Source organism: Taudactylus pleione, unplaced genomic scaffold, assembly GCF_031769625.1.
Source record: "Taudactylus pleione unplaced genomic scaffold, aTauple2 ptg000377l, whole genome shotgun sequence".
NCBI lineage: Eukaryota > Metazoa > Chordata > Amphibia > Anura > Myobatrachidae > Taudactylus > Taudactylus pleione.
The window spans coordinates 4,997,383-5,020,384 of record NW_028284778.1 but is presented as its reverse complement, the minus strand read 5'-3'; the positions used below and the strand labels follow the sequence as shown (position 1 = coordinate 5,020,384).

The following is a 23,002-nucleotide window of genomic DNA, read 5'->3' as shown; positions in this document are numbered from 1 at the left end:
TGGAGGGACAAAGGGAGGTTGAATCCGGAAGGACACCCTGGAGGAAGGTGTGGATATCCGGTATCGGAGCAAGTTTACACTGGAACCAAAGGGACAGAGCAGAGACATGCACTTTCAGTGAGGCCAGGCAGGGTCCAAGACCCAAACCAGCTTGAAGGAAGGCCAGGACTCTGGAAATCCTAAACACTTGGGGGTCGTAGCTTCTGGTACGACACCATTGGAAATATGCATTACACACTCTGGTAGATCCGAGCAGAGGCTGGCTTACGCGCTCTGAGCATAGTTTTGACTACAGAGCTAGAGAATCCTTTGGAGCTCAGGAGGGATGTCTCAAGAACCACGCCGTCAAAGACAGACAACCCAGGTCTGGGTAAAGGCAAGGACCCTGAGACATCAGGTTCGGCCATTGAGGCAGAAGGAATGGAGTGTCGATGGAGAGACTCAGAAGATCTGAGTACAAATGACGTCTGGGCCAAGCTGGAGCCAACAGCAAGACAGTGCCTCCGCCTTGTTTGAATTTCCAAAGAACTCGAGATGGAGGGAAGAGGTACGCAAACTGGAAGGTCCACTTCACTGATAATGCGTCTACAAAGGTTGCCTCGGCATCTCTTGTCCTGGACCCGGTACACTGGCAGTTTGTGATTGTGTCGGGAGGCCATGAGGTCCACCTCTTGGAGGCTCCATCTGTTCACTAGGAGTTGAAACACCTCTTGGTGAAGAGACCATTCCCCGCGATGCATGTCGTGACGGCTGAGAAAGTCTGCTTCCCAGTTGAGAACTCCCTGAATGAACACTGCAGAGATGGCCAAGAGGTGATTCTCTGCCCATGTCAGAATGCGTGACACTTATGTCATTGCTGCCTGACTTCGAGTGCATCCTTTATGGTTGATGTAAGCCACTGTTGTGGCATTGTCGGAGTGAACCTGTACAGGTTTTTTCGTGAAGTATGTGCTGGGCCAGTTTGAGGGCCCAGTAGACAGCTCGAACTTCCAATATGTTGATTGGCAGGGTTGATTTTTCTGATGTCCAACGGCCCTGAAAGGAGTGCGGACCGATCACAGTGCCCCAGCCCCAGAGACTGGCGTCCGTAGTTAGGATTACCATGTCCGGGATCTAAAAGGGACGACACGTGGTTAGATGAGATGTCTGTAGCCACCAAGACGGAGACAGACGCACCTCCGGAGAGCACCATCATCTGAGCTTTGATCCGATGGGGTAACCCGTTCCACCTGGAGAGGATCAGCCTTTGCAAAGGCCTGGAATTGAACTGAGCATATTCCACCATTTCGAAGGTGGACACCATGGATCCCAGAACCTGCATTGCTGAGTGGATCAACACTCGGCGACCGTGGAGACATCTGTGCAATCGTAGTTGAGAGGTGTGGAGATCTTGTCTGATGTCAGCAAGATTCTTTGATCCTGGGAAACCAGCGTAGGGTTCACAGATGAATCATTCTCTGTGAGGGATTCAGGGAGAACTTTTTCCAGTTGATTAACCATACGTGATTGTGCAGGAAAGCAATGGTTAGCCGCAGATGGCGGTGAAGCACTTCTGGGTATCCTGCTAGGAGCAGGAGGTCGTCCAGATATGAAACAGTCGGACACCCTTACCACGTAGGTGGGCCGCCATGATAGCCATAATTTTGGTAAACACTCATGGAGCTGTGGATAGTCCAAAGGGCAGAGCCTGAAATTAGAAGTGTTGCAGTAGTATAGCAAACCGGAGATATCACTGATGTGATGGCGCTATAGGAACATGTAGGTACACGTCCTGAATATCGAGAGAAACCATGGAAGTCCCCAGGCTCTTTAGCTAGGATGATGGAGGGTAGGGTTGCCATCCTGAACCTGGGTACCCTGAGAAATTTGTTCAGGGATTTGAGGTTGAGGATGGGCAAATTAAACCCATTCGGCTTCTAAACCAGAAAGAGAGTAGAATAATAACCAGTCCCTCGCTGAGATAGCAGGACTGGGACAATTACCCCTGCTTGCAGCAAGGACTGTATGGCTTTCCGGATATGTAGGGCATTGTTCGGGTCTGAAGGAGGGCCTGTGTAGAAAAACTGGTGGGGTGGCCATCGAAGAAATGTGAGGGCGTACCCATGAGAGACCACTTCTCTTACCCAAGCATCCGTAACACCCCCCCCCCCAAAAAAAAAAAAGCCTAACCAGCCCTGGACTTGTCATCTTTCTCCGTAATTTTAGGTACCAGGAGAGGATGACAAGTCCAGGGCTGATTAGGAGGAAGTGACTTCTGACGTGCGTGGCATCGACAGCATGGGTGGAGCCACAGGGAAGCACATCAAGTGATTGCCGCAGCCTCTACAGCAATCTACTGACGTGGTTCCACCCACGGCGTCTACGCTACAGTGGAGCGAGTAGCTCCCGCCCTGCTCTGCCAGAAAATCACACAGCATATCTGCCGGATATAGCAGCCCTGCCTATATCTTTTGCTCCTCTACTGCACGTACATCCTTATCGGATGCACCCTTGCTATTCGCCCTATTCAATTCCAAAGGACACCAAAACGGCAAGCCGCGATGTCGGAACAGGCGGAAAGTGCTGTCAGAAATGGTCGAAATCGGCCTGAATCCCCCCAAAAGGTGCACTAACATTGGGGATCACTATAGATGCCCCCGATTAGACCTAATGAAGGTATTTGGGGTACTTAAGTTGTGACAATTGGTGCAGTTAGCGCTATGGATACCCCTTAATCGCTATTTAGTGCTGCAAGTCGCTAAATTGAAATAATTGCTTTCCAATCCAATTGTGGTTCCAAAGCACAAAAAGTTATATTTTGCAAGAAAAAGTATAACACACTGTGATCTAAACAATTAGCGCAAAAAGCAAGTAAAATTCAAGGTACAGCCGATACATACGCTAGCGCTCTGGTTTCAGTTCTCAGTCATCAATCCTGAAGCCTGTGGTCATCTAAGAAGGGAAAATGACTCCCTTATGGTGTCCCGAGCACTAGCCTATATACCTTACAGGTCACAGATAGAACAAAAGAGACAAGCTGGCATGATTCCATTGGTCCTTGCTCCTGGTCATTGGTTAGTTCATACGGTGTCATCAGGGGTATGTCCTAGTTCTCCAACAGTTGCTTTGTGTAGTTCCAAGGAAAATGCAAATTGCAAAGACAGCGCTTTTTAACAAAAGATTTAGGGCCTGATTCAGACCCACTCGCAAGCGGCTGTCCGCTCGCAAGTGGGTCGATGTTGTGCACTGAGCATGCCCACGACGGCGGGAGCTCCGTCGTGCGCATGCGCCAGACGCGATGAGCGAAGGACTTTCCTTCGCTCGTTGTGTCTGGTCAAAGGGGGCGTGCTGTCGATGTTGATTGACAGCACGCCCCCTTTGGTGGGCGTGCCGGGGGCGTGCCTCCCTGACGGGGGCGTTCCCAAGGGAACGCCTACCGTCAGAAGCCGGCCCACTGACATCACTAGTGATGTCAGTGGGAGTGATTTTGGCTCTGATAGAGCCAAAATCACTCCGGGCCTTGCGGTTGAAAAACTCAACCGCAGGCTCCGGCTCGCAGTGGCGATGGTCGCGATGGTCAAGACCATCGCGGCCATCAAACTGCACGCTCGTATAGGCTGTGGGTGGTGACCCACAGCTATATGAGCGTCCAGGAGGACGCTCCATAATTATGGAGGGCGGCCCTCATTCAGAGCGTGCGCTCTGCTCAGAGCGTACGGCTCTGAATGAGGGCCTTAATACATAATAATGACCTTACAAACAATTACTAAAACATTACATTACAATAGACAATTAAAAATGATTACTAAATCTACAAAAAACCGGCCGTTGTAGACACTCATCAACTAAAAAACCATACATTTTTGGACAATCCAGAAAAAAACAATATGTCATATGGTTTTGTGAATACACCTTGATTGGTGTTCTAAAAAATTGCAAGCATGGAAAAATCAATAGCATGAGACTTTGGCCCTCATTCAGAGCCGGACGCTCTGAGCAGAGCGCTCGCTCTGAATGAGGGCCGTCCTCCATAAAAATGGAGCGTCCTCCTGGACGCTCGTATAGCTGTGGGTCACCACCCACAGCACATACGAGCGTGCAGGATGATGGTCACGATGGTCGCGACCATCGCCAGTGTGAGCAGAAGCCTGTGGTCGGGGTTTTCGACCACAAGCCCTGGAGTGATTTTGGCTCCATCAGAGCCAAAATCACTCCCACTGACATCACTAGTGATGTCAGTGGGGCTAGCTTCTGACGGTAGGCGTTCCCTTGGGAACGCCTCCGTCTGGCAGGCACGCCCACCAAAGGGGGCGTGCTGTCAATCAACATCGACAGCACGCCTCCTTTGATCAGACACAGCGAGCGAAGGAAAGTCCTTCGCTCGTCGCGTCTGGCGCATGCGAGGGTGTTAGGGCCTGATTCAGAGCCGGACGCTCTGACCAGATCGCACGCTCTGAATCAAGGCACTCCTCCATTAAAATGGAGCGTCCTCCTGGACGCTCGTATAGCTGTGGGTCACCACCCACAGCATATACGAGCGTCCAAAAAGATGGTCGCGATGGTCTTGACCATCGCGACCATCGGACTTGTGACGGAGACCCTGTGGTAGGGTCTCCCTGCCACAAGCCCTGGAGTGATTTTGGCTCAGAGCTATCAGAGCTAAAATCACTCCCACTGACATCACTAGTGATGTCAGTGGGGCCGGCTTCAGACGGTAGGCGTTCCCATGGGAACGCCTCCGTCTGGCAGGCACGCCCCCGGCACGCCCACCAAAGGGGGCGTGCTGTCACTCACCATCGACAGCACGCCCCCTTTGGTGCGAGACCCGGAGCGACAGCTTGGCTGTCGCAGTCCGGGTCTCGCGCATGCGCACGATGGAGCTCCCTCCGTCGTGCGCATACGCAGTGGGGAACATCGACCCACTTGCGAGTGTACTGCCGCTTGCGAGTGGGTCTGAATGACCCCCTTAGTCAGTAGTCATTGCAGGTGAATCCGTATAATTTGTTTTGCAATTAATACATGCATGCATCCAAGTTTTCAGCTCTATAGATGTTAGTCTTTATTCCCCAAGTGTTAGTAAGCATGATATTATGCCAAGAATGTTAGTAGGCAAAAGGACAATAATAATAGGCAGTGAAAACGGCTTTCAAATCCCTTATTTATGCAAGCCGGGATTTAAGGGAATTAACTCCTTTTAGAAACTCAGGAGCGTAGCCTGAACGGCTTGTTTATCTCGTACTCACAGTTCTCCCGGGAGACGTGACGAGTGTTTGCAACCAGCTGGTTCAGATTGACAGACTCAACGCATTTCTCCGCCTCCGTCTATATTCAGCGGCTTCCTCAGAAGTTGCTTTGTGTAGTTTCCCGCCGAAGAACTGGTTAAACTGGCTACAGACACTACATACAAAATGTTAACATGCTAACCAATAACTCTCTATAGTTCGTAACTTGCGGACGCGATCTCCTTGCCGATAGAACCGGAGATCTGCAAATGAAAAGTGATTTAATATAATACCAAACATGACATGTCTACTATGTTCTAAACCTTAGATCTTATTTACGTACACATTTCATCGTAATTGCTTGTTAAAAAGACCTTTAATAACTCTCTTTATTAACTTATTGTAAATAGGAACCATTATATACATATGTGCATCTGTGCATTGATGTAGGAAATGTTCATATGTATGTGAGGATGCACGTGGGCGTCTATGTGTACGCATGTGGATACACAAACGAGCATCTATGTGTAAGCATATGTCTGTGTGTGCGTTATGTGAATCAGTGTGTGTGTGGTGGGTTCGCAATTGTGCGCATTGGATTGTGCCGACGCAAAGTAGCGTCCGATGTACTCTTTATCAGACAACAGACGACTAGATCATCAGATAATTGCAAACGATCATACTCAAGTATTTGACTTCGACAGCACAGTCACACAAGTGGTGAAGAATAGCATTAAGCTATATATTTATTTTTAAGTTGCTAAAGTGAAGTTTTAAATGATGTAAAAAAAAAAACACCTCCCGCAAGCACCTGCAATCAAAAAAACACCCGCCCCGTACTTGGAGACCCCCCCAGAAGTCTATTTTGCTAGTTTTTAAGTTTGTCCCCCAACTTTGCACTTTTTCACCCCCCCCCCCCCCCAAAAGTACTTTTTTGGGGGTATTCTAAAGTATTTTTTTAACACCGCTTATCTTTGGGGGACTATCCCAAGGGTGCAGGGGGGTTTCCCGAAGTCTGCACTCCAAAATCGCAAGTCTGCACTTTCTTCCGCCTGCTATTCATAGGCAAATCTTTTTCGCCTACTACATTAAATTGACTTTCCGCGTACGTGAAAAGTGTTTGCAATTGAATATGGCGATACTTTCCAGCGGATTCAAACTTTTCCTCGGCAGTTGAATATGGGCCTATGTATCAAGCTGGTTTTTACATAAAATTATCCAGAAACTGCAGTTTCTGCATAATTTTATATATCGATCCTATGTACTAATAGCACAATGCTGGAAATGTCACAGAAATCTTTGGCAAAGTGCTAATTAGCACTTCAGATCGCAGTCCCCCTTATTGTCAATGGGGACTATGATCTGTCCCCTATGTACTAAGCTCCAGTTTAGCCCCGGTAGTTTGCACCATCTTCAGATGGTGTAAACTACTGTTAGCCTATGGGGGCTCCCGGTGAAGGAGAGAGATCTTACGATCTCTCCCCCGCAGCCCGCTGGCCAGTCCCGGAAGCTGACGCTGTGTACATGTGCAGTGTCAGCTTCTCCCGGGGAAGTCTTTCACTTCTGTGAAAGACTTCTCCTCAATTCATGGGTATGTAACTCGAGGGGACAGAGGCTAGTGCATCCACTGTCCCTGCGAGTTCTCCTTGGTACATAGACGCGATTATTATTACATAGACCCCTAAGTGCCTCCACCCGAGCCTTAGATAAGCTTAACATTTATTGAGGATCAAAGAAAAATATGCTTAGTACTAGGCTCCTGATTCTCCGCTCGCCTGATGGGGATTACTGTGTGGAATAACGAATACAGCTCCAAAAGTTGCTGAACAATGTTCCTGATTTTCTATAAGGAGTCTATTAAAAGCGGACCACTCACCTATGTCTGGTGAGCAGTACTTACTCTTTATTAGAGGATTCCATAACAGGATTTACCGGTATGAAGATTAACGAATCTAAAATTACGTTACTGAAGAGAGAGAGAGAGATTGGTTGTCTTAGAGGAACACATATATCGCTAGTTTAGTAACATAAATAATGTAGTCACACTCAAGAGTTTGTGTTTCCGACGCACAAATAATATATTGTAAACGGGACAAATGCCTTAATCTAAACAATGAGCGCCAAAGTACAGTAAATAACAATAAATGATACAATTACCACACGATTCGCAAGCGCACTGGTCCAGGAATTACACTCGTCTCCAAGGTGCTGCCACTCATTCAATGGGAATGTATGAGTAAGCAACTCAACCAGGGCTCGGTAGTTATTCACTTTAGATTCAATTGTATAACAAACAAGCGGGCTCATTGGCCTTTATTTTGAGTCACAGTAAATGCAGCACTTCAATGGTTAGTATACATTTGGTCTCACTAGGGGCTGAACTATGTTAGAGGATCCCATTGTTTCTAATCTCCCGCCCTAGGTATGTTAATTCAAAGGGCCAATGCATACAAAGGTGTACAGTAAATAATATGAATCCTCCAGATCATCATAACTTGTCGGTGTTTCCTCTGATATTCATGCTGTCTGATCCATAATCCTGTGGAGACATAAGGAAATCGGTAGGTACCATACACGACCAGTTTATCTCATTCCTGGGGTCAAATATCATATATCTAGTGTTCAACATATATCATTCGGTCGACATCCTATTATTATATAATATTCTTTATATGGAACATTTGCTGTGTCAGTTTGTATGTTCTTGAAGTTTGTGTATGCGCTATTTAGCACTATGCGCATTGGTAAATGTAAGTTTTATGTTTTGGTGTACTCAGCATTGGCTTATTGTTAGAATGGGACACGGGGGTGGTCCACGCGATACGGATGTGGTTTCTCTCTGCATAATCCACACCACCTACCTTCTCTCATCAGTTATATGGGTCTGTAGAGAAAGATTATACATATTCCACTGTGTATTATGTTATGCTTATGTGTACTACTTTATAAGTTGCTCTGCTCTACCATTACTTGATCCTATTCAGTATTATTTCATTGACACGAGCACCAGCTGGTGGATTGTGAGGGTTTGAATGCATGTTCTCTGTCATTACACAAATGTCTTACAGTCTGATTGCTAATTCTCTCCTCACACCATATTAGACAATTTAATTTGTTCTACCTGAAACTATCCCATGAGTAATTGTCAACCAATACTCACTCACCAGTACTTCCCTATATTCAACTGATACTCTTACCAGTCTGACCTCAACAGTACTTTATATCACTATTGGTCTCATTGTTGCTTATTCTGGGTACTTACTTTCGCGTGTGTGGGTGTCGGTCATATAATCAACTACTATTTTTTCTAACTTAGCCCCAACACTCCTTGTTATCTCTAGTGACCTCATTGTTACTCATTTTATACCGATTAGTCGTTAACCATGTAGTCATTTATCCTAGTCTTGTCTTGATGTAACTATATCATACAAGAGGGGTTCTTTAATCATCTATATCATACTTTAGCTACCTATATCTCAATCGATTTGAAATTGCATGGTATGGAAAGATTTCTATACATGAGTACACAATTACCCCAAAGAATGGTCAAATCTAACAAAGGTGGTAACAAATCTCACCAAAATAAAAACACCCTAACACACAACGTAACCTCAATGGAAGATTCTCAGCCTTCACCATCACTGGCTGCTCCGACTTCCCCTGCTTCTGATATGTCTCAAGATAATCCCCCATTCTTCCAACAAATGGATAAAAAATTAGACAACATCCAAACATCTATTGACAAAAAAATGGATACTATTCAGCTATCCATAAACACAATCTTAACTAAGCTTGAATCCAATACCAAAAGAATAGCCGATTTGGAGCAGCGCACTAGTGACAACGAAGAGGCCCTAGCGATATTACAGAACATTGTAGACGCAAAATCCAAAGTAATAGAAGATTTGACTGACAAGTTGGATGATCAGGAAAATCGCAACAGATGTAATAATTTGCGATTCCTGGGAATCCCTGAGTCAATAAAAGGCTCAGACCTCAACGACCTTCTTAGTGTAGATCTGGTGAGTGCGCTCCAGGTCTCAACTACTAATGGCACAATCGCTATTGAAAGATGTCACCGTATTGGCCCTGACCGCCAATCTAAAAATAACAACCCTAGACAGGTGATAGCCAGATTCTTGGATTTTCGTGATAAAGAAAACATTCTTCGAGCATATCGTAAGGTCACTTCTCTCAAAATCCGTGACTTCACGGTGCTAGCCTTCCAGGACTTCTCAGCCGTAGTCTCTCTTAAAAGAAAAGAATTTAGTCCTATCTGCAAATTCCTCTTTGAGGAAGAGAATTAAATTTGTATTGCAATACCCAGCAAAATTGAGAGTTATATTAGATGGCAAACCAATCACCTTTGACAGCCCACAGGCAGCTAGAGCTCATTTTAATATGTCACCTAATTTGCCTGTTGGGCTTAACCGTTCCCCTCCTAACAGTTGAGTTAAGATGTCCCTCTTTGAGGTGATAATTCACACTTCCTAAGTTGCATTGAGTCCAAGACTTATAGGTTCACAAGTTGATACACTAAAATACATTAAAATTGTTCTGAGTAAAATGTCTGACCTATACCACACAAGGTTTTCTGTGTACCTTGTACCCTTGTTTTTCTTTTTTTGTACTTCTCTTTCATTCCCTTCTTTTTCTATCCCCTTTTCTTTCTTGAGCGGTGGGTCCAGGGTCCGGGGGGGTCCGTGCCTTCACACACTGCCAGTTATTCTTCAAAATACTGCAATAATCAGGAGCCAATTCGTCCAGCTCACTGGGACAGGACGATGGCTTTAATGTCCAACTCATTACTTACTGCAGGCCATACGAGACGAGGTATTGGTTGATAACCGACCCTCTATCATTATTTACTTAACTTATAATTAATACTGTTTCTAACTTGCGTTTCCTGTCTTGGAACGTAGCGGGCGTAAATTCATCCATCAAACGGAAAAAAGTGGTATCACATATCAAATCATTTAATCCCGATGTTGTATTGCTGCAGGAGACTCACTGGGTGGAGGGAGCCTACGCTAATCTATCTGGTCCTTGGATTGGTGAATGTATAGCGGCTCCTTATACTCGAAAACAAAGGGGAGTGGCAATTCTACTTAACAAACGATTGGAGTATAATATTGTTAACTCTGTAATTGACCCAGAAGGGCGTTTTATTATACTTAGCATACAAATCTTTGGCGAATTGTTCACCATACTCAACATTTATGCCCCAAATGCACCTAATTTTGACTTCTTTTTTAAAATCTCCAATTTACTGATGAAAATGGACACCCCTAATCTAATAATTGGGGGGGACTTTAACCTTGTAATTGACACATTTATTGATAGATCACCAGCTATTCCTTCACGCCCAACTGGGAGGGGGGATGGAATTCGTCTATTAATCTCACACCATAATCTGTTAGATCCTTGGAGACTATTAAATTACAACAGCAAAGAATTTACTTTCTTTTCACACATACATAATGTGTTTACTAGGATCGATCACATTCTCGCTGCGGACTCACTACTTCCGAGACTACAAAAGGCGTATATCGGGAATATTCTCATTTCTGACCACGCACCCATTTATCTGGATATCTCCCTAAGATCCCCACATAACACAAATAAACATTGGCGCTTCCCATCCTATTTGTATTCGAAAGACGATTTTAAAGAATATCTTAAAAACCAATGGGACTGCTATAGATCCACAAATGATATACACCAAAATGATCCTGTGCTGTTTTGGTCCGCGGCTAAGGCCGTTTATGCGTGGACATGTAATCACTTACGTATCACATAGAAATAAAGAACGTAGAGAAAATGTTCAAAAACTCAACCAAAATCATAGCGAGGCATACCACAATTATCTAACTGACCCGCGGACACCAACAAAAACACTTATATAAAACACAAAAATCTCATGGAAACCTTCCTTTCTAGTGAAGCACAGCTAAAAGTATCCTACGCTAAGAATAGATATTTTAGGTGGGGTGGAAAGGCGGGAAAATTACTGTCGCACATGGTCCGCCAACAATCCAAAAGAAAATTTATTTCCAAACTAAAAACTCCTGGAGGTGTTATTACCTCACAATCGGACATAGCAAATAGCTTTCACTCATACTTTTCAGAACTATATTTAGCTAACCCTGACTCTCCTCAATTAGCATCAACCCTACTCTCGGAGGCGCATCTACCTCAACTAACAAGGTCACAATGGGAGATAATGGAGTCAGATGTGACGGTTGAGGAGGTTCAACGTACCATTCACACATTCAAACTTAATAAGGGTCCGGGACCAGATGGCTTTAGTGGCGAATACTATAAGCTGTTATGTGAGGACCTGTCTCCGGCTCTTACGTCCCTTTTCCAACTTATTATAAAGGGTGGGGCGACCTACCCAGACTTTAACAAAGCCCATACTATACTACTGCCAAAACCCAACAAAGATGAGGAGCTGGTGGGGTCTTACCATCCCATAATACTCCTAAATCAGGACTTTAAGCTATTAGCAAAAATAACTGCTACCCGACTACAAACACTGATACCTTCCCTTTTAACTCATCACCAACTAGGCTTCACTAATTCAAGACACTCGGTTCTAGGTATTAGATCTGCTATTGTTGCGTCTAAAAATTGTACAAACTCTCAAAATGTCTTATTAAGCCTTGACGCAGAAAAGGCATTTGATAAGATAGCCTGGCCCCACCTATATCGGGTACTAAAAGGGAGAGCATTTGGCCCGAGGTTCATCAACCTGATCCAATTTTTTTACTCCAATCCCACAACTAAACTAATTGTTAATTTGTTGGGTGCCCCAGTTCCTCTGGCTAGGGGAACAAGGCAAGGGTGCCCTTTATTCCCTTTTCAACTTAGCCCTGGACCCACTGCTACGCATTCTGCAGAATCTTAAAAATTTTAAAGGCATCCCCATAGGCGTTAAATCTCTGAAGATTCTGGCCTTCGCTGACGATTTACTCCTTTTTTTTTTTCTAATCCCGAGGATAGTATGAGGGAAGTCATATCTAAGATATCTCAATTTGGCCTAATCTCTGGATTTTCTATTAACATCCAAAAATCGATAGCTATGGCCTTATTCCCAGTTCGATGTCCTCGGTGGGCAGTTGATTTGAATCTCCAGTGGGCAATTACCTCTATTCCCTATTTAGGCATTCAATTGCCAAAAAATATCTCCTTATATCACGAAAGTAATTTCTAAAGTAACGGAGGAACTGAATCGTTGGCAGAGTCTTCAGTTATCTTTTCTGGGTCGGGCACAACTCATAAAAATGATATCCTTCCCAAAATTACTGTATAATTTACAAGTTTTACCAATAGTATTAACCAATAAAGATCAACAATGTCTGAACGCCACCTTTCGTCGCTTTATATGGAATGGCAATAAACCTAGAGTTAGCCTTAAAGTCCTACAAAAAAGGAGGTGTTAATTTCCCTCATATGCCTTTCTATAATCAGGCGGCTATCTACCGTTACTTAGGGATTGGATACACTCTAATAATAATTATGCCAATTCTGAATTGGAACAACAGCTTATACCCGACACTCACCTAGTGGCCTTTCTTCATATGGCAAAAAAAGACATCCCTCCTACAGTATTGGAAAACCCACTGCTAATGTCCACTAGAACGGTGTGGTTCAAGATAAGAAAAGCTTGGAATTTGAATCCCTCCTGTTCTTTGTTTCTGCCTTTTTGTAGAAACCCAGCTTTCCAAAAGGGCATCACCAACTATCCCTTCTGCTCCTGGTCCAGAAATGGTCTCTCTTCACTTAGATGCATTATGGATATATCATCTCGGAAACCGTTATCTTTTCAAAATGCGATTGAAAAATGTGGGTTTTTTCGAAAATCATATTTTTGCATATTTTCAATTGCAACACTATGCAAACACGATCTTACATAACTTATCGGATAATGACTGGACCAACAAATTGGATCCATCATTTTTAAGACCAGACCAAACATCTAAATTGATCTCTCATTTCTACTCACTAGTACACTCCCCTTGCTTCTCCAAACCACACCGTACAGGCATATAGTCATGGCAGGAACAATTCCCACATTTCCAAATTTCAGATGATATAACCACCCTTTCCTATTCACTGAACACCTTACCAGCAACCACATATAGGGAAATGATATACAAAATATTTTACAGGGGATGTCTCTCCCTCTCGGGCGAGTGCGGTGGGGTTGTCAGACTCCCCATCTTGCACCAAATGTGGCCAGTCTCCAGCTACACTCTTTCATTGCCTTTGGAACTGCTCCCCAATCCAGCTGTTTTGGTCACAAATCACTCAATATATAAATCTTCATTTTACCCAATCGTTTGTTCTAACCCCAGAATGGGCGGTTTGGGGCTATTTAGGGTCTGATCACCATCCACCTCTAGAAAATAGGAAAATCCTCACCATAGTATCCAATGTGGCCCGTAAGAGTATCCTGCAGCAATGGATATCCCCTATCCCACTATCCCTTAAATTGTTTGAGGAGAAATAGTTTTTCATTTTCAAAATGGACTGGACGGAGGCCTCTCTTCAGAAGGAACTTTGAGTCAAAAGTTTTTTCATTATGTGGGAGAAATATATAGCCTCTCAACCTATCGATATTAAAAATATGATATATAGATGCTTTAAATCAACACAGTGGCTGCAGGCACATACTAACTATGCTGACGCCCTGCCCTAGTTATGAAACATACGCCTTGATATCTTATGTATGCTGTGTGACTGGTCGCTGGTGATGTGTTGCCCCTCGTGCTCTGGCTCGGCCGCTCACCCCCCCCTCCTCCCTCTTTCCCTTTTTCATTTGTATTTCTTCCCCTTTATATGATTTAACTCTATATTTTTATTTTATTTTCAAAAATACACAAAATGTGAGACTTCTCTATTCCTATAGAACTTGTTCTTGAACTTTATACAGTGGTTTATACTTGTTGTACTTTTTGTTCTATATTATTAGGCAAATTTGAAATGAAGTTGGCATTTCTTTCTATATCCTTATTATATGGCAATTCAAATTAAGAAATGTCTGTTCAAATAAAGCCAAGCAATTGTGTTTTATGTATTTATATTCTAATATGCCATTTTTGTTTCATCAACAAAACTCTGTATACTATATTGTATATGTATTTGAATTACATGTTTGTATCTAAATCTTTGTCTCAATAAAAAGATATTGTTATAAAAAAAAAAGAATGGGACACAGTTCATTGTGGTGAGGTTTCCGAAAGGATTATTAAAAAGCTTGCTGTGCGATTGATGTACAATACATTATTTAGATATTGCCATATTAACTTATTTAATCTAAAATGGCGCCGGGCGCCCAGTCGCAGAGTAGCGTGGTGTGCCATTCTCAATATGGCGTAGGGCAGCTGTATGGGGATGCGTGCACTACTGGATGATTGCATGCGCATTGGAATCGCGATCGTGCACGGGTGCATGCGCAAATGTTCGTTGGGAGTGTGAATGATTTTAAGAAGTGTCTGCGGATTATCAAATCGTGAAGCGGGTTATGCGCAATTATGCGATTACTTACAATCTATTTGGCTTCGACAAGATATGGAAAGGAAATCATAAATGTGCTGATAAAGTGTTCATTCTAGCACCCTGCACCTGTCACAACCCGGGCATTTCCTCTTTCCTGCCTGGGGTGTTGCACTCTGTTCTGGGGGGGAGGTTAGGGTTAGGCACCACCATGGGAGGGTTGGTAAGGGAGAAGGGGAGGGTTAAGGTACTTACCAGCCGTAGTCGGGATTTTCAACAGTCTGCCTTCCGACGACGGTATTTGAACCGGCGGCTGAATGTCATACCCCCCCCCCACACCAGAGTGTATGGTGCGTAATACAGGAGTATATGGTACATATATATAATACAGGAGTAAATGCTGCACTTATGGTAGTTTAAGAATATATGGTGCATATTAGGTAATATGGGAATATATGGTAAATATATTGAATAATATAGACATATTTATAGTAGTGTATAGCGAAAATATGGTAATATAAAAATATATGCTGCATATATGATTATATAGGAGAAAATGGTGCATAAATGGTAATATTAGAGTACAATGTGCACATATAGAATACAGAAGTATATGAAATATAGTGCATATATGAAATATAGGACTATATATAGTAATAGTATTGTGCACATAATTACATGAATACTTATAATACAGCATAAGGGGATGTACAGTGTTGAGACCATGGGGGTATGAGAGGGGTAACATGAGGCTGAGGTGGGAGCCATGACACCTGCAGCTTTCTTAGTACTCATAGGGTGAAAGATTAATGAGTGTACTATTAGCTGTGTCCCTATTTTACCATGTACTGAGCAGAAGGTGTAAACACATGGGCAGAGGAGAACAGGGGTGAGAGTACAATATTCTCACATCTGTGTTGCAGCAGCTGCTATAATATAAAGGACATGAGAGTATGTGCTACTTGTATAATAGCAATAGGACACCAGAGTTTGACCCGTTTTTGCAATAATAATACGTCACTACAGGTGCTTTCTCCAAGCCCGAGATTACTGCTCAGCACACACCAGTCACCCAGACGTTGGTGTCGAAAAAGAACAACAAGCAGGAAGTCTGGTGGAACGCAGAGGCCGGAAGTCTGGTGGAACGCAGAGGCCGGAAGTCTGGTGGAACGCACGGGCCCTGGAGTCGGGAGGGAACCATCTACCTGGTGAAAGGAGGCAGTGACTGGAAGGGGGTATGTGTATACCTAGAGATATAATGATATTACATGAACTCTGAAAGTGTAACACCAGCACCATGTGGCTATAACCCGTCCACCTCATGACCCCAGGGCTCCCACACAATGGCTTCATACCTCCCTCGTCAGGGGTTTCGCTTCACACCTTCGTAACTCCCGTGATGCCTTCTTAATGGCTTCATCATGCCCACCTCATAGTAATGCCCACTGTGTGTACTCCCTTATGCTCTGCTGTACCCATCTTATGGCCTCGCAAATGCTCCACTCATAGTGCCAGCCTCATATGCACATATAATTGCCACAATATAGCTTTATAATTCCGACCTTTGACCCCCAGTAGCCGCATGAGGCTGCCTCATTCCTGCCTTGTGGTTCCAAATATATTATGGCCATTTAATAACTAATCTCATTAAATTCACCAATCACAAAGCCAGCGTCCATTTTACCCATAGCTGTGGTTCTTTGTCTGCTCTGACTTAGCAGACATGGGACTAACAATCATATGCACAATACGTATAATGGCCTCACGAACGGCAGGCATGGGAAAAAAATGTGCCCCCATCCCCTCTGTGTAATCTTTGTTTTATTGCGCACATGTCTTGGTCTGTAGAGGCCACAGTTCTGTTGACACACTGTCACTGAATTTCTTCTCTGAGGACACCCAGTTACACCCCATTTCTGCCCCTCTGGTTATAAGTGCAGATGCAATCAGCAATACATACAACTCAGCATTGCCCTCACTTGCCTGGTCCCAAGACAAGCTTCGCCAACATGCACAGGTCAGCATTGGCCACGGATTCTGCTGTGCATTTATACTATAGGAGACGTATATCAGAAATGATTGCATGCACATGTGAAGCTTCATATAGGATGTTATGTATTCTCAATAATTATTAATAATCTTCAATAACATTTTTACACATAATGTAATACAGTTTGGCGCAGAACCGTAGCTAGACTTTTTGGTGCCCTGTGCCAGAGAGAGCATTGTCGCCCATTTTTTAAATAGGGACATAAGATGGTGCACCTGAAAAAGGGTCATGGCTTCATGGGGAAGGGCAAGGGAAGAGATAGGGGAGGCCAGGAGATGCTGGGGATAAAAGAAGAGGAAGCTACAAGTGAGAATGATGATACACAGGAAAATTGACAGACGCAAACAGCGCCCCCTGCCCTGCGGTGCCATGTGCGATGGCACAGGTCGCACTATGACACAATAACATCAAGTTTCCTTTACTCCATATCCTTATCCTATTTTATAGATATGTATAAGTACCTTCCTCATGTAGGCATGTTTTTATACTGTTCCTGCTAGGCAGTTTTAGAGGGGTGCCGCGCCCTGTTTGATTTTAAAGGGCAAAATGCGCCCACCCTTTAGAGGCGTCCCGCTAAAACAGCCTGCCCCCTGCCTTTCAAACCTGCAGTGTGCCACGTGTGGGAAAAGTTGCAGTCACCGATCACCGCCAGGTGAATAGATCTTGCCCTGCCCACAAGCTAGCAGGAACACTATTTTTATGTGTACCCTATATTGTAGTACAAATCCCAAAACAACTCATATTCCTACACACAGTACAAACTACAATTTTTATTATTCACAAGTACTGCATACAATACAATAGGAACTACAACTCTCATTAGATGATCATTATACACAGGTTACACTGATATCGCATACCCGATCCCTATACACAGGTCACAGTGATATCACACACCTGATACACAGATCACACTGATATCACACACCTGATACATACTGATTATTATACACAGGTCACACTGATATCACACACCTGATCCCTATACACAGATCACACACCTGATACACAGTGATCATTATACACAGGTCACACTGATATCACACACCTGATCCCTATACACAGATCACACTGATATCACACACCTGATACACAGTGATCATTATACACAGGTCACACTGATATCACACACCTGATACACATCGATCAGGTCACACAGATTAAACATTATTTTTGCACCCAGTTATATTAATAAAATAATATTGCCCCCATAAGAGTAGTAATAATGTTATATTCCTCCTTCATCAATACCTTATAAGTGTCTTCATTAAAAGTGTATTGCGAGGCCTTACTTTCTGATTAGCCAGGTTAGCCATTATAAACTCGCCGCCCATCGCCAGAGGATTTAAAAGTATCTTCCAAATTGCCAATCAGGTAATCCAGTGGCTTGGAGGTGAAAACCGACAGTGATGGATGGTAAATTGAAAATACCACCAAATACACCTTCTAGTAAATCTACCCTCTAAAATCACAGAAATCCCTAATTAATATGTTTGCTGAGCATATTTTACCTGGGAGGACTAAAACACCGGGCCACGAGTAGTGGTGGTGTAAGCATAAGAAACACGCCATTATGTGATAGTGTCTGAGGAGTCTTATGATGCTGACTTAGAGGAACTTGCAAGAAACACTGTCCAAGGCTCTATGGCTCGGCAAAAGAGGAGACTTAATGATAACACAATGTTACATATCTGACTTTGTTACATATGTACACTGTGATGTGTATTCTAATTATTACATTTATTTGTAGACAAGCAGAGAGCAACCAGAGTCTTTATTAGAAGTCACGTGAGGATGAAATACAGCACTGATTCACTCAGGATGGACAAGGACAGGAGTCGCATGACTGACAGGATACTAAATCTCACCCTAGAGATCATCTACCTTCTGACAGGAGAGGTGAGGGGATCTGGGAGTGTCACAGTGACATCACTTATATCTACAGTAATATTACAGAGACATGACTGGGGAAGAGAGGAATTCTGGGAACGTCGGTGACATCACTCTTCTCTGTTACTAACACTGGGGGGTTGTAGTTAATAAACCGGCGGACGAGATGCCGGTGGTTCATATACCAACGCCGGCATCCCTCCGCAGGGCAAAATGCAGACGCCACTACCTCTACACGAATCACGATACTGGCCTCGGAATCTCGACAGCCAGTATCGTGGGGGACTTAGGGTTAGGCACCCCCCCCCCAGGTAGGATTAGAATAGGGAGCAGGGGAGTTAACATTAGGCAACACAGAGGGGAGGTTAGGGTTAGGCACCCCCCTGGTAGGGTTGGGTTTAGGATGCGGGAAGGGGGGGTTGGGTTTAGGCACTCCCAGGGGGTCTTAGAGTTAGGCATCACCCCGGAAGTTTTAGGGTTAGGCACCGCCAAGGGAGGGTTATTGTGGGGAGGGTTAAGATACTTAGCTTTCTTTGTCGGGATCTCCTACTGTCGGGCTTCCGCGGTCGGGATGTGAAATTAGTATTATCTCTATTACTTACACAGGGACCTAACTGGGGAGGTGAGGGAGTCTGGGAGTGTCACAGTGACATCACTATTATCTCTATTACTAACAAAGGGACCTGACTGGGGAGGTGAGGGAGTCTGGGAGTGTCACAGTGACATCACTCTTATCTCTACTACTAACACAGGTACCTGACTGGCGAGGTGAGGGAGTCTGGGAGTGTCACAGTGACATCATTATTATCTATATTACTAACAAAGGGACCTGACTGGGGAGGTGAGGGAGTCTGGGAGTGTCACAGTGACATCACTCTTATCTCTACTAACACAGGGACCTGACTGGCGAGGTGAGGGAGTCTGGGAGTGTCACAGTGACATCATTATTATCTATATTACTAACACAGGGACCTGACTGGCGAGGTGAGGGAGTCTGGGAGTGTCACAGTGACATCACTGTTATCTCTATTACTAACAAAGGGACGTGACTGGGGAGGTGAGGGAGTCTGGGAGTGTCACAGTGACATCACTGTTATCTCTATTACTAACAAAGGGACGTGACTGGGGAGGTGAGGGAGTCTGGGAGTGTCACAGTGACATCACCCTTATCTCTATTACTAACACAGGGACATGACTGGGTGATGAGGGAGTCTTGGAGTGTCACAGTGAAATCACTATTATCTCTATTACTAACACAGGGACCTGACTGGGGAGGTGAGGGAGTCTGGGGTGTCAGTGACATCACTACTATCTCTATTCCTAACACTGATACTCTAATTGAGTTTGCTATTGTTTCAGCTTATCTTCTCCTCTATATTTGCCCACAGTAGCTCCCCATGTACACAGCTCTGCGTCCCTGCTGTACACAAAGTTCTATAGTGACCTAGCAATGTTTCCTTCTTTTTAAAGTTTATTCTATTCTATTCTGGGTCACATGGCAGGATCCATTCTCTCTGTGGTACTTTCTGCTCTGCTTTGTCACCTCATCTACACAGCTGTAACCGGGCAGCAGGGAGCCGCTCTCATATATAGTATCAGTGCCTCAGTCTCCTCATCAGCACAGCTGTAACCGGGCAGCAGGGAGCAGCTCTCATATATAGTATCAGTGCCTCAGTCTCCTCATCAGCACAGCTGTAACCGGGCAGCAGGGAGCCGCTCTCATATATATAGTATCAGTGCCTCAGTCTTCTCATCAGCACAGCTGTAACCGGGCAGCAGGGAGCAGCTCTCATATATAGTATCAGTGCCTCAGTCTTCTCATCAGCACAGCTGTAACCGGGCAGCAGGGAGCCTCTCTCATATATAGTATCAGTGCCTCAGTCTCCTCATCAGCACAGCTGTAACCGGGCAGCAGGGAGCCGCTCTCATATATATAGTATCAGTGCCTCAGTCTTCTCATCAGCACAGCTGTAACCGGGCAGCAGGGAGCAGCTCTCATATATAGTATCAGTGCCTCAGTCTCCTCATCAGCACAGCTGTAACCAGGCAGCAGGGAGCCGCTCTCATATATAGTATCAGTGCCTCAGTCCTCTCATCTTCTCATCAGCACAGCTGTAACCAGGCAGCAGGGATCCGCTCTCATATATAGTATCAGTGCCTCAGTCTTCTCATCAGCACAGCTGTAACCAGGCAGCAGGGAGCCGCTCTCATATATAGTATCAGTGCCTCAGTCTCCTCATCTACACAGCTGTAACCGGGCAGCAGGGAGCCTCTCTCATATATAGTATCAGTGCCTCAGTCCTCTCATCAGCACAGCTGTAACCGGGCAGCAGGGAGCCGCTCTCATATATAGTATCAGTGCCTCAGTCTCCTCATCTACACAGCTGTAACCGGGCAGCAGGGAGCCTCTCTCATATATAGTATCAGTGCCTCAGTCCTCTCATCAGCACAGCTGTAACCGGGCAGCAGGGAGCCGCTCTCATATATAGTATCAGTGCCTCAGTCTCCTCATCAGCACAGCTGTAACCGGGCAGCAGGGAGCCGCTCTCATATATAGTATCAGTGCCTCAGTCTCCTCATCAGCACAGCTGTAACCAGGCAGCAGGGAGGAGCCGCTCTCATATATAGTATCAGTGCCTCAGTCTTCTCATCAGCACAGCTGTAACCAGGCAGCAGGGAGCCTCTCTCATATATATAGTATCAGTGCCTCAGTCCTCTCATCAGCACAGCTGTAACCGGGCAGCAGGGAGCCTCTCTCATATATAGTATCAGTGCCTCAGTCTTCTCTTCAGCACAGCTGTAACCGGGCAGCAGGGAGCCGCTCTCATATATAGTATCAGTGCCCCAGTCTCCTCATCAGCACAGCTGTAACCGGGCAGCAGGGAGCCGCTCTCATATATAGTATCAGTGCCTCAGTCTTCTCATCAGCACAGCTGTAACCGGGCAGCAGGGAGCCGCTGTCATATATAGTATCAGTGCCTCAGTCTCCTCATCAGCACAGCTGTAACCGGGCAGCAGGGAGCCGCTCTCATATATAGTATCAGTGCCTCAGTCCTCTCATCAGCACAGCTGTAACCGGGCAGCAGGGAGCCTCTCTCATATATGTATCAGTGCCTCAGTCTCCTCATCAGCACAGCTGTAACCGGGCAGCAGGGAGCCTCTCTCATATATAGTATCAGTGCCTCAGTCTCCTCATCAGCACAGCTGTAACCGGGCAGCAGGGAGCCGCTCTCATATATAGTATCAGTTCCTCAGTCTCCTCATCAGCACAGCTGTAACCGGGCAGCAGGGAGCCGCTCTCATATATAGTATCAGTGCCTCAGTCTTCTCATCAGCACAGCTGTAACCGGGCAGCAGGGAGCCGCTCTCATATATAGTATCAGTGCCTCAGTCTTCTCATCAGCACAGCTGTAACCGGGCAGCAGGGAGCCGCTCTCATATATAGTATCAGTGCCTCAGTCTTCTCATCAGCACAGCTGTAACCAGGCAGCAGGGAGCCTCTCTCATATATATAGTATCAGTGCCTCAGTCTTCTCATCAGCACAGCTGTAACCAGGCAGCAGGGAGCCTCTCTCATATATATAGTATCAGTGCCTCAGTCCTCTCATCAGCACAGCTGTAACCGGGCAGCAGGGAGCCTCTCTCATATATAGTATCAGTGCCTCAGTCTTCTCTTCAGCACAGCTGTAACCGGGCAGCAGGGAGCCGCTCTCATATATAGTATCAGTGCCTCAGTCTCCTCATCAGCACAGCTGTAACCGGGCAGCAGGGAGCCGCTCTCATATATAGTATCAGTGCCTCAGTCTCCTCATCTACACAGCTGTAACCGGGCAGCAGGGAGCCGCTCTCATATATAGTATCAGTGCCTCAGTCTCCTCATCAGCACAGCTGTAACCGGGCAGCAGGGAGCAGCTCTCATATATAGTATCAGTGCCTCAGTCTCCTCATCAGCACAGCTGTAACCGGGCAGCAGGGAGCCGCTCTCATATATAGTATCAGTGCCTCAGTCTTCTCATCAGCACAGCTGTAACCGGGCAGCAGGGAGCCTCTCTCATATATATAGTATCAGTGCCTCAGTCCTCTCATCAGCACAGCTGTAACCGGGCAGCAGGGAGCCTCTCTCATATATAGTATCAGTGCCTCAGTCTTCTCATCAGCACAGCTGTAACCAGGCAGCAGGGTGCCTCTCTCATATATATAGTATCAGTGCCTCAGTCCTCTCATCAGCACAGCTGTAACCGGGCAGCAGGGAGCCTCTCTCATATATAGTATCAGTGCCTCAGTCTTCTCATCAGCACAGCTGTAACCGGGCAGCAGGGAGCCGCTCTCATATATAGTATCAGTGCCTCAGTCTCCTCAT

The 23,002-nt window shown here is 45.2% G+C and overlaps 1 protein-coding gene across 1 annotated transcript in view; it reads left to right on the top strand.

Annotated features, from left to right (window-relative positions):
• Positions 1-23,002, top strand: part of LOC148508065 (uncharacterized) — a 76,165-nt gene that overhangs the window by 14,238 nt on the left and 38,925 nt on the right. The window contains exons 2-3 of the mRNA XM_088445069.1: positions 15,729-15,937; positions 18,503-18,651. Coding sequence (XP_088301195.1) covers positions 18,547-18,651 — 105 coding nt within the window. The 5' untranslated portion in view covers positions 15,729-15,937; positions 18,503-18,546. The remainder of the gene's footprint in view (positions 1-15,728; positions 15,938-18,502; positions 18,652-23,002) is intronic.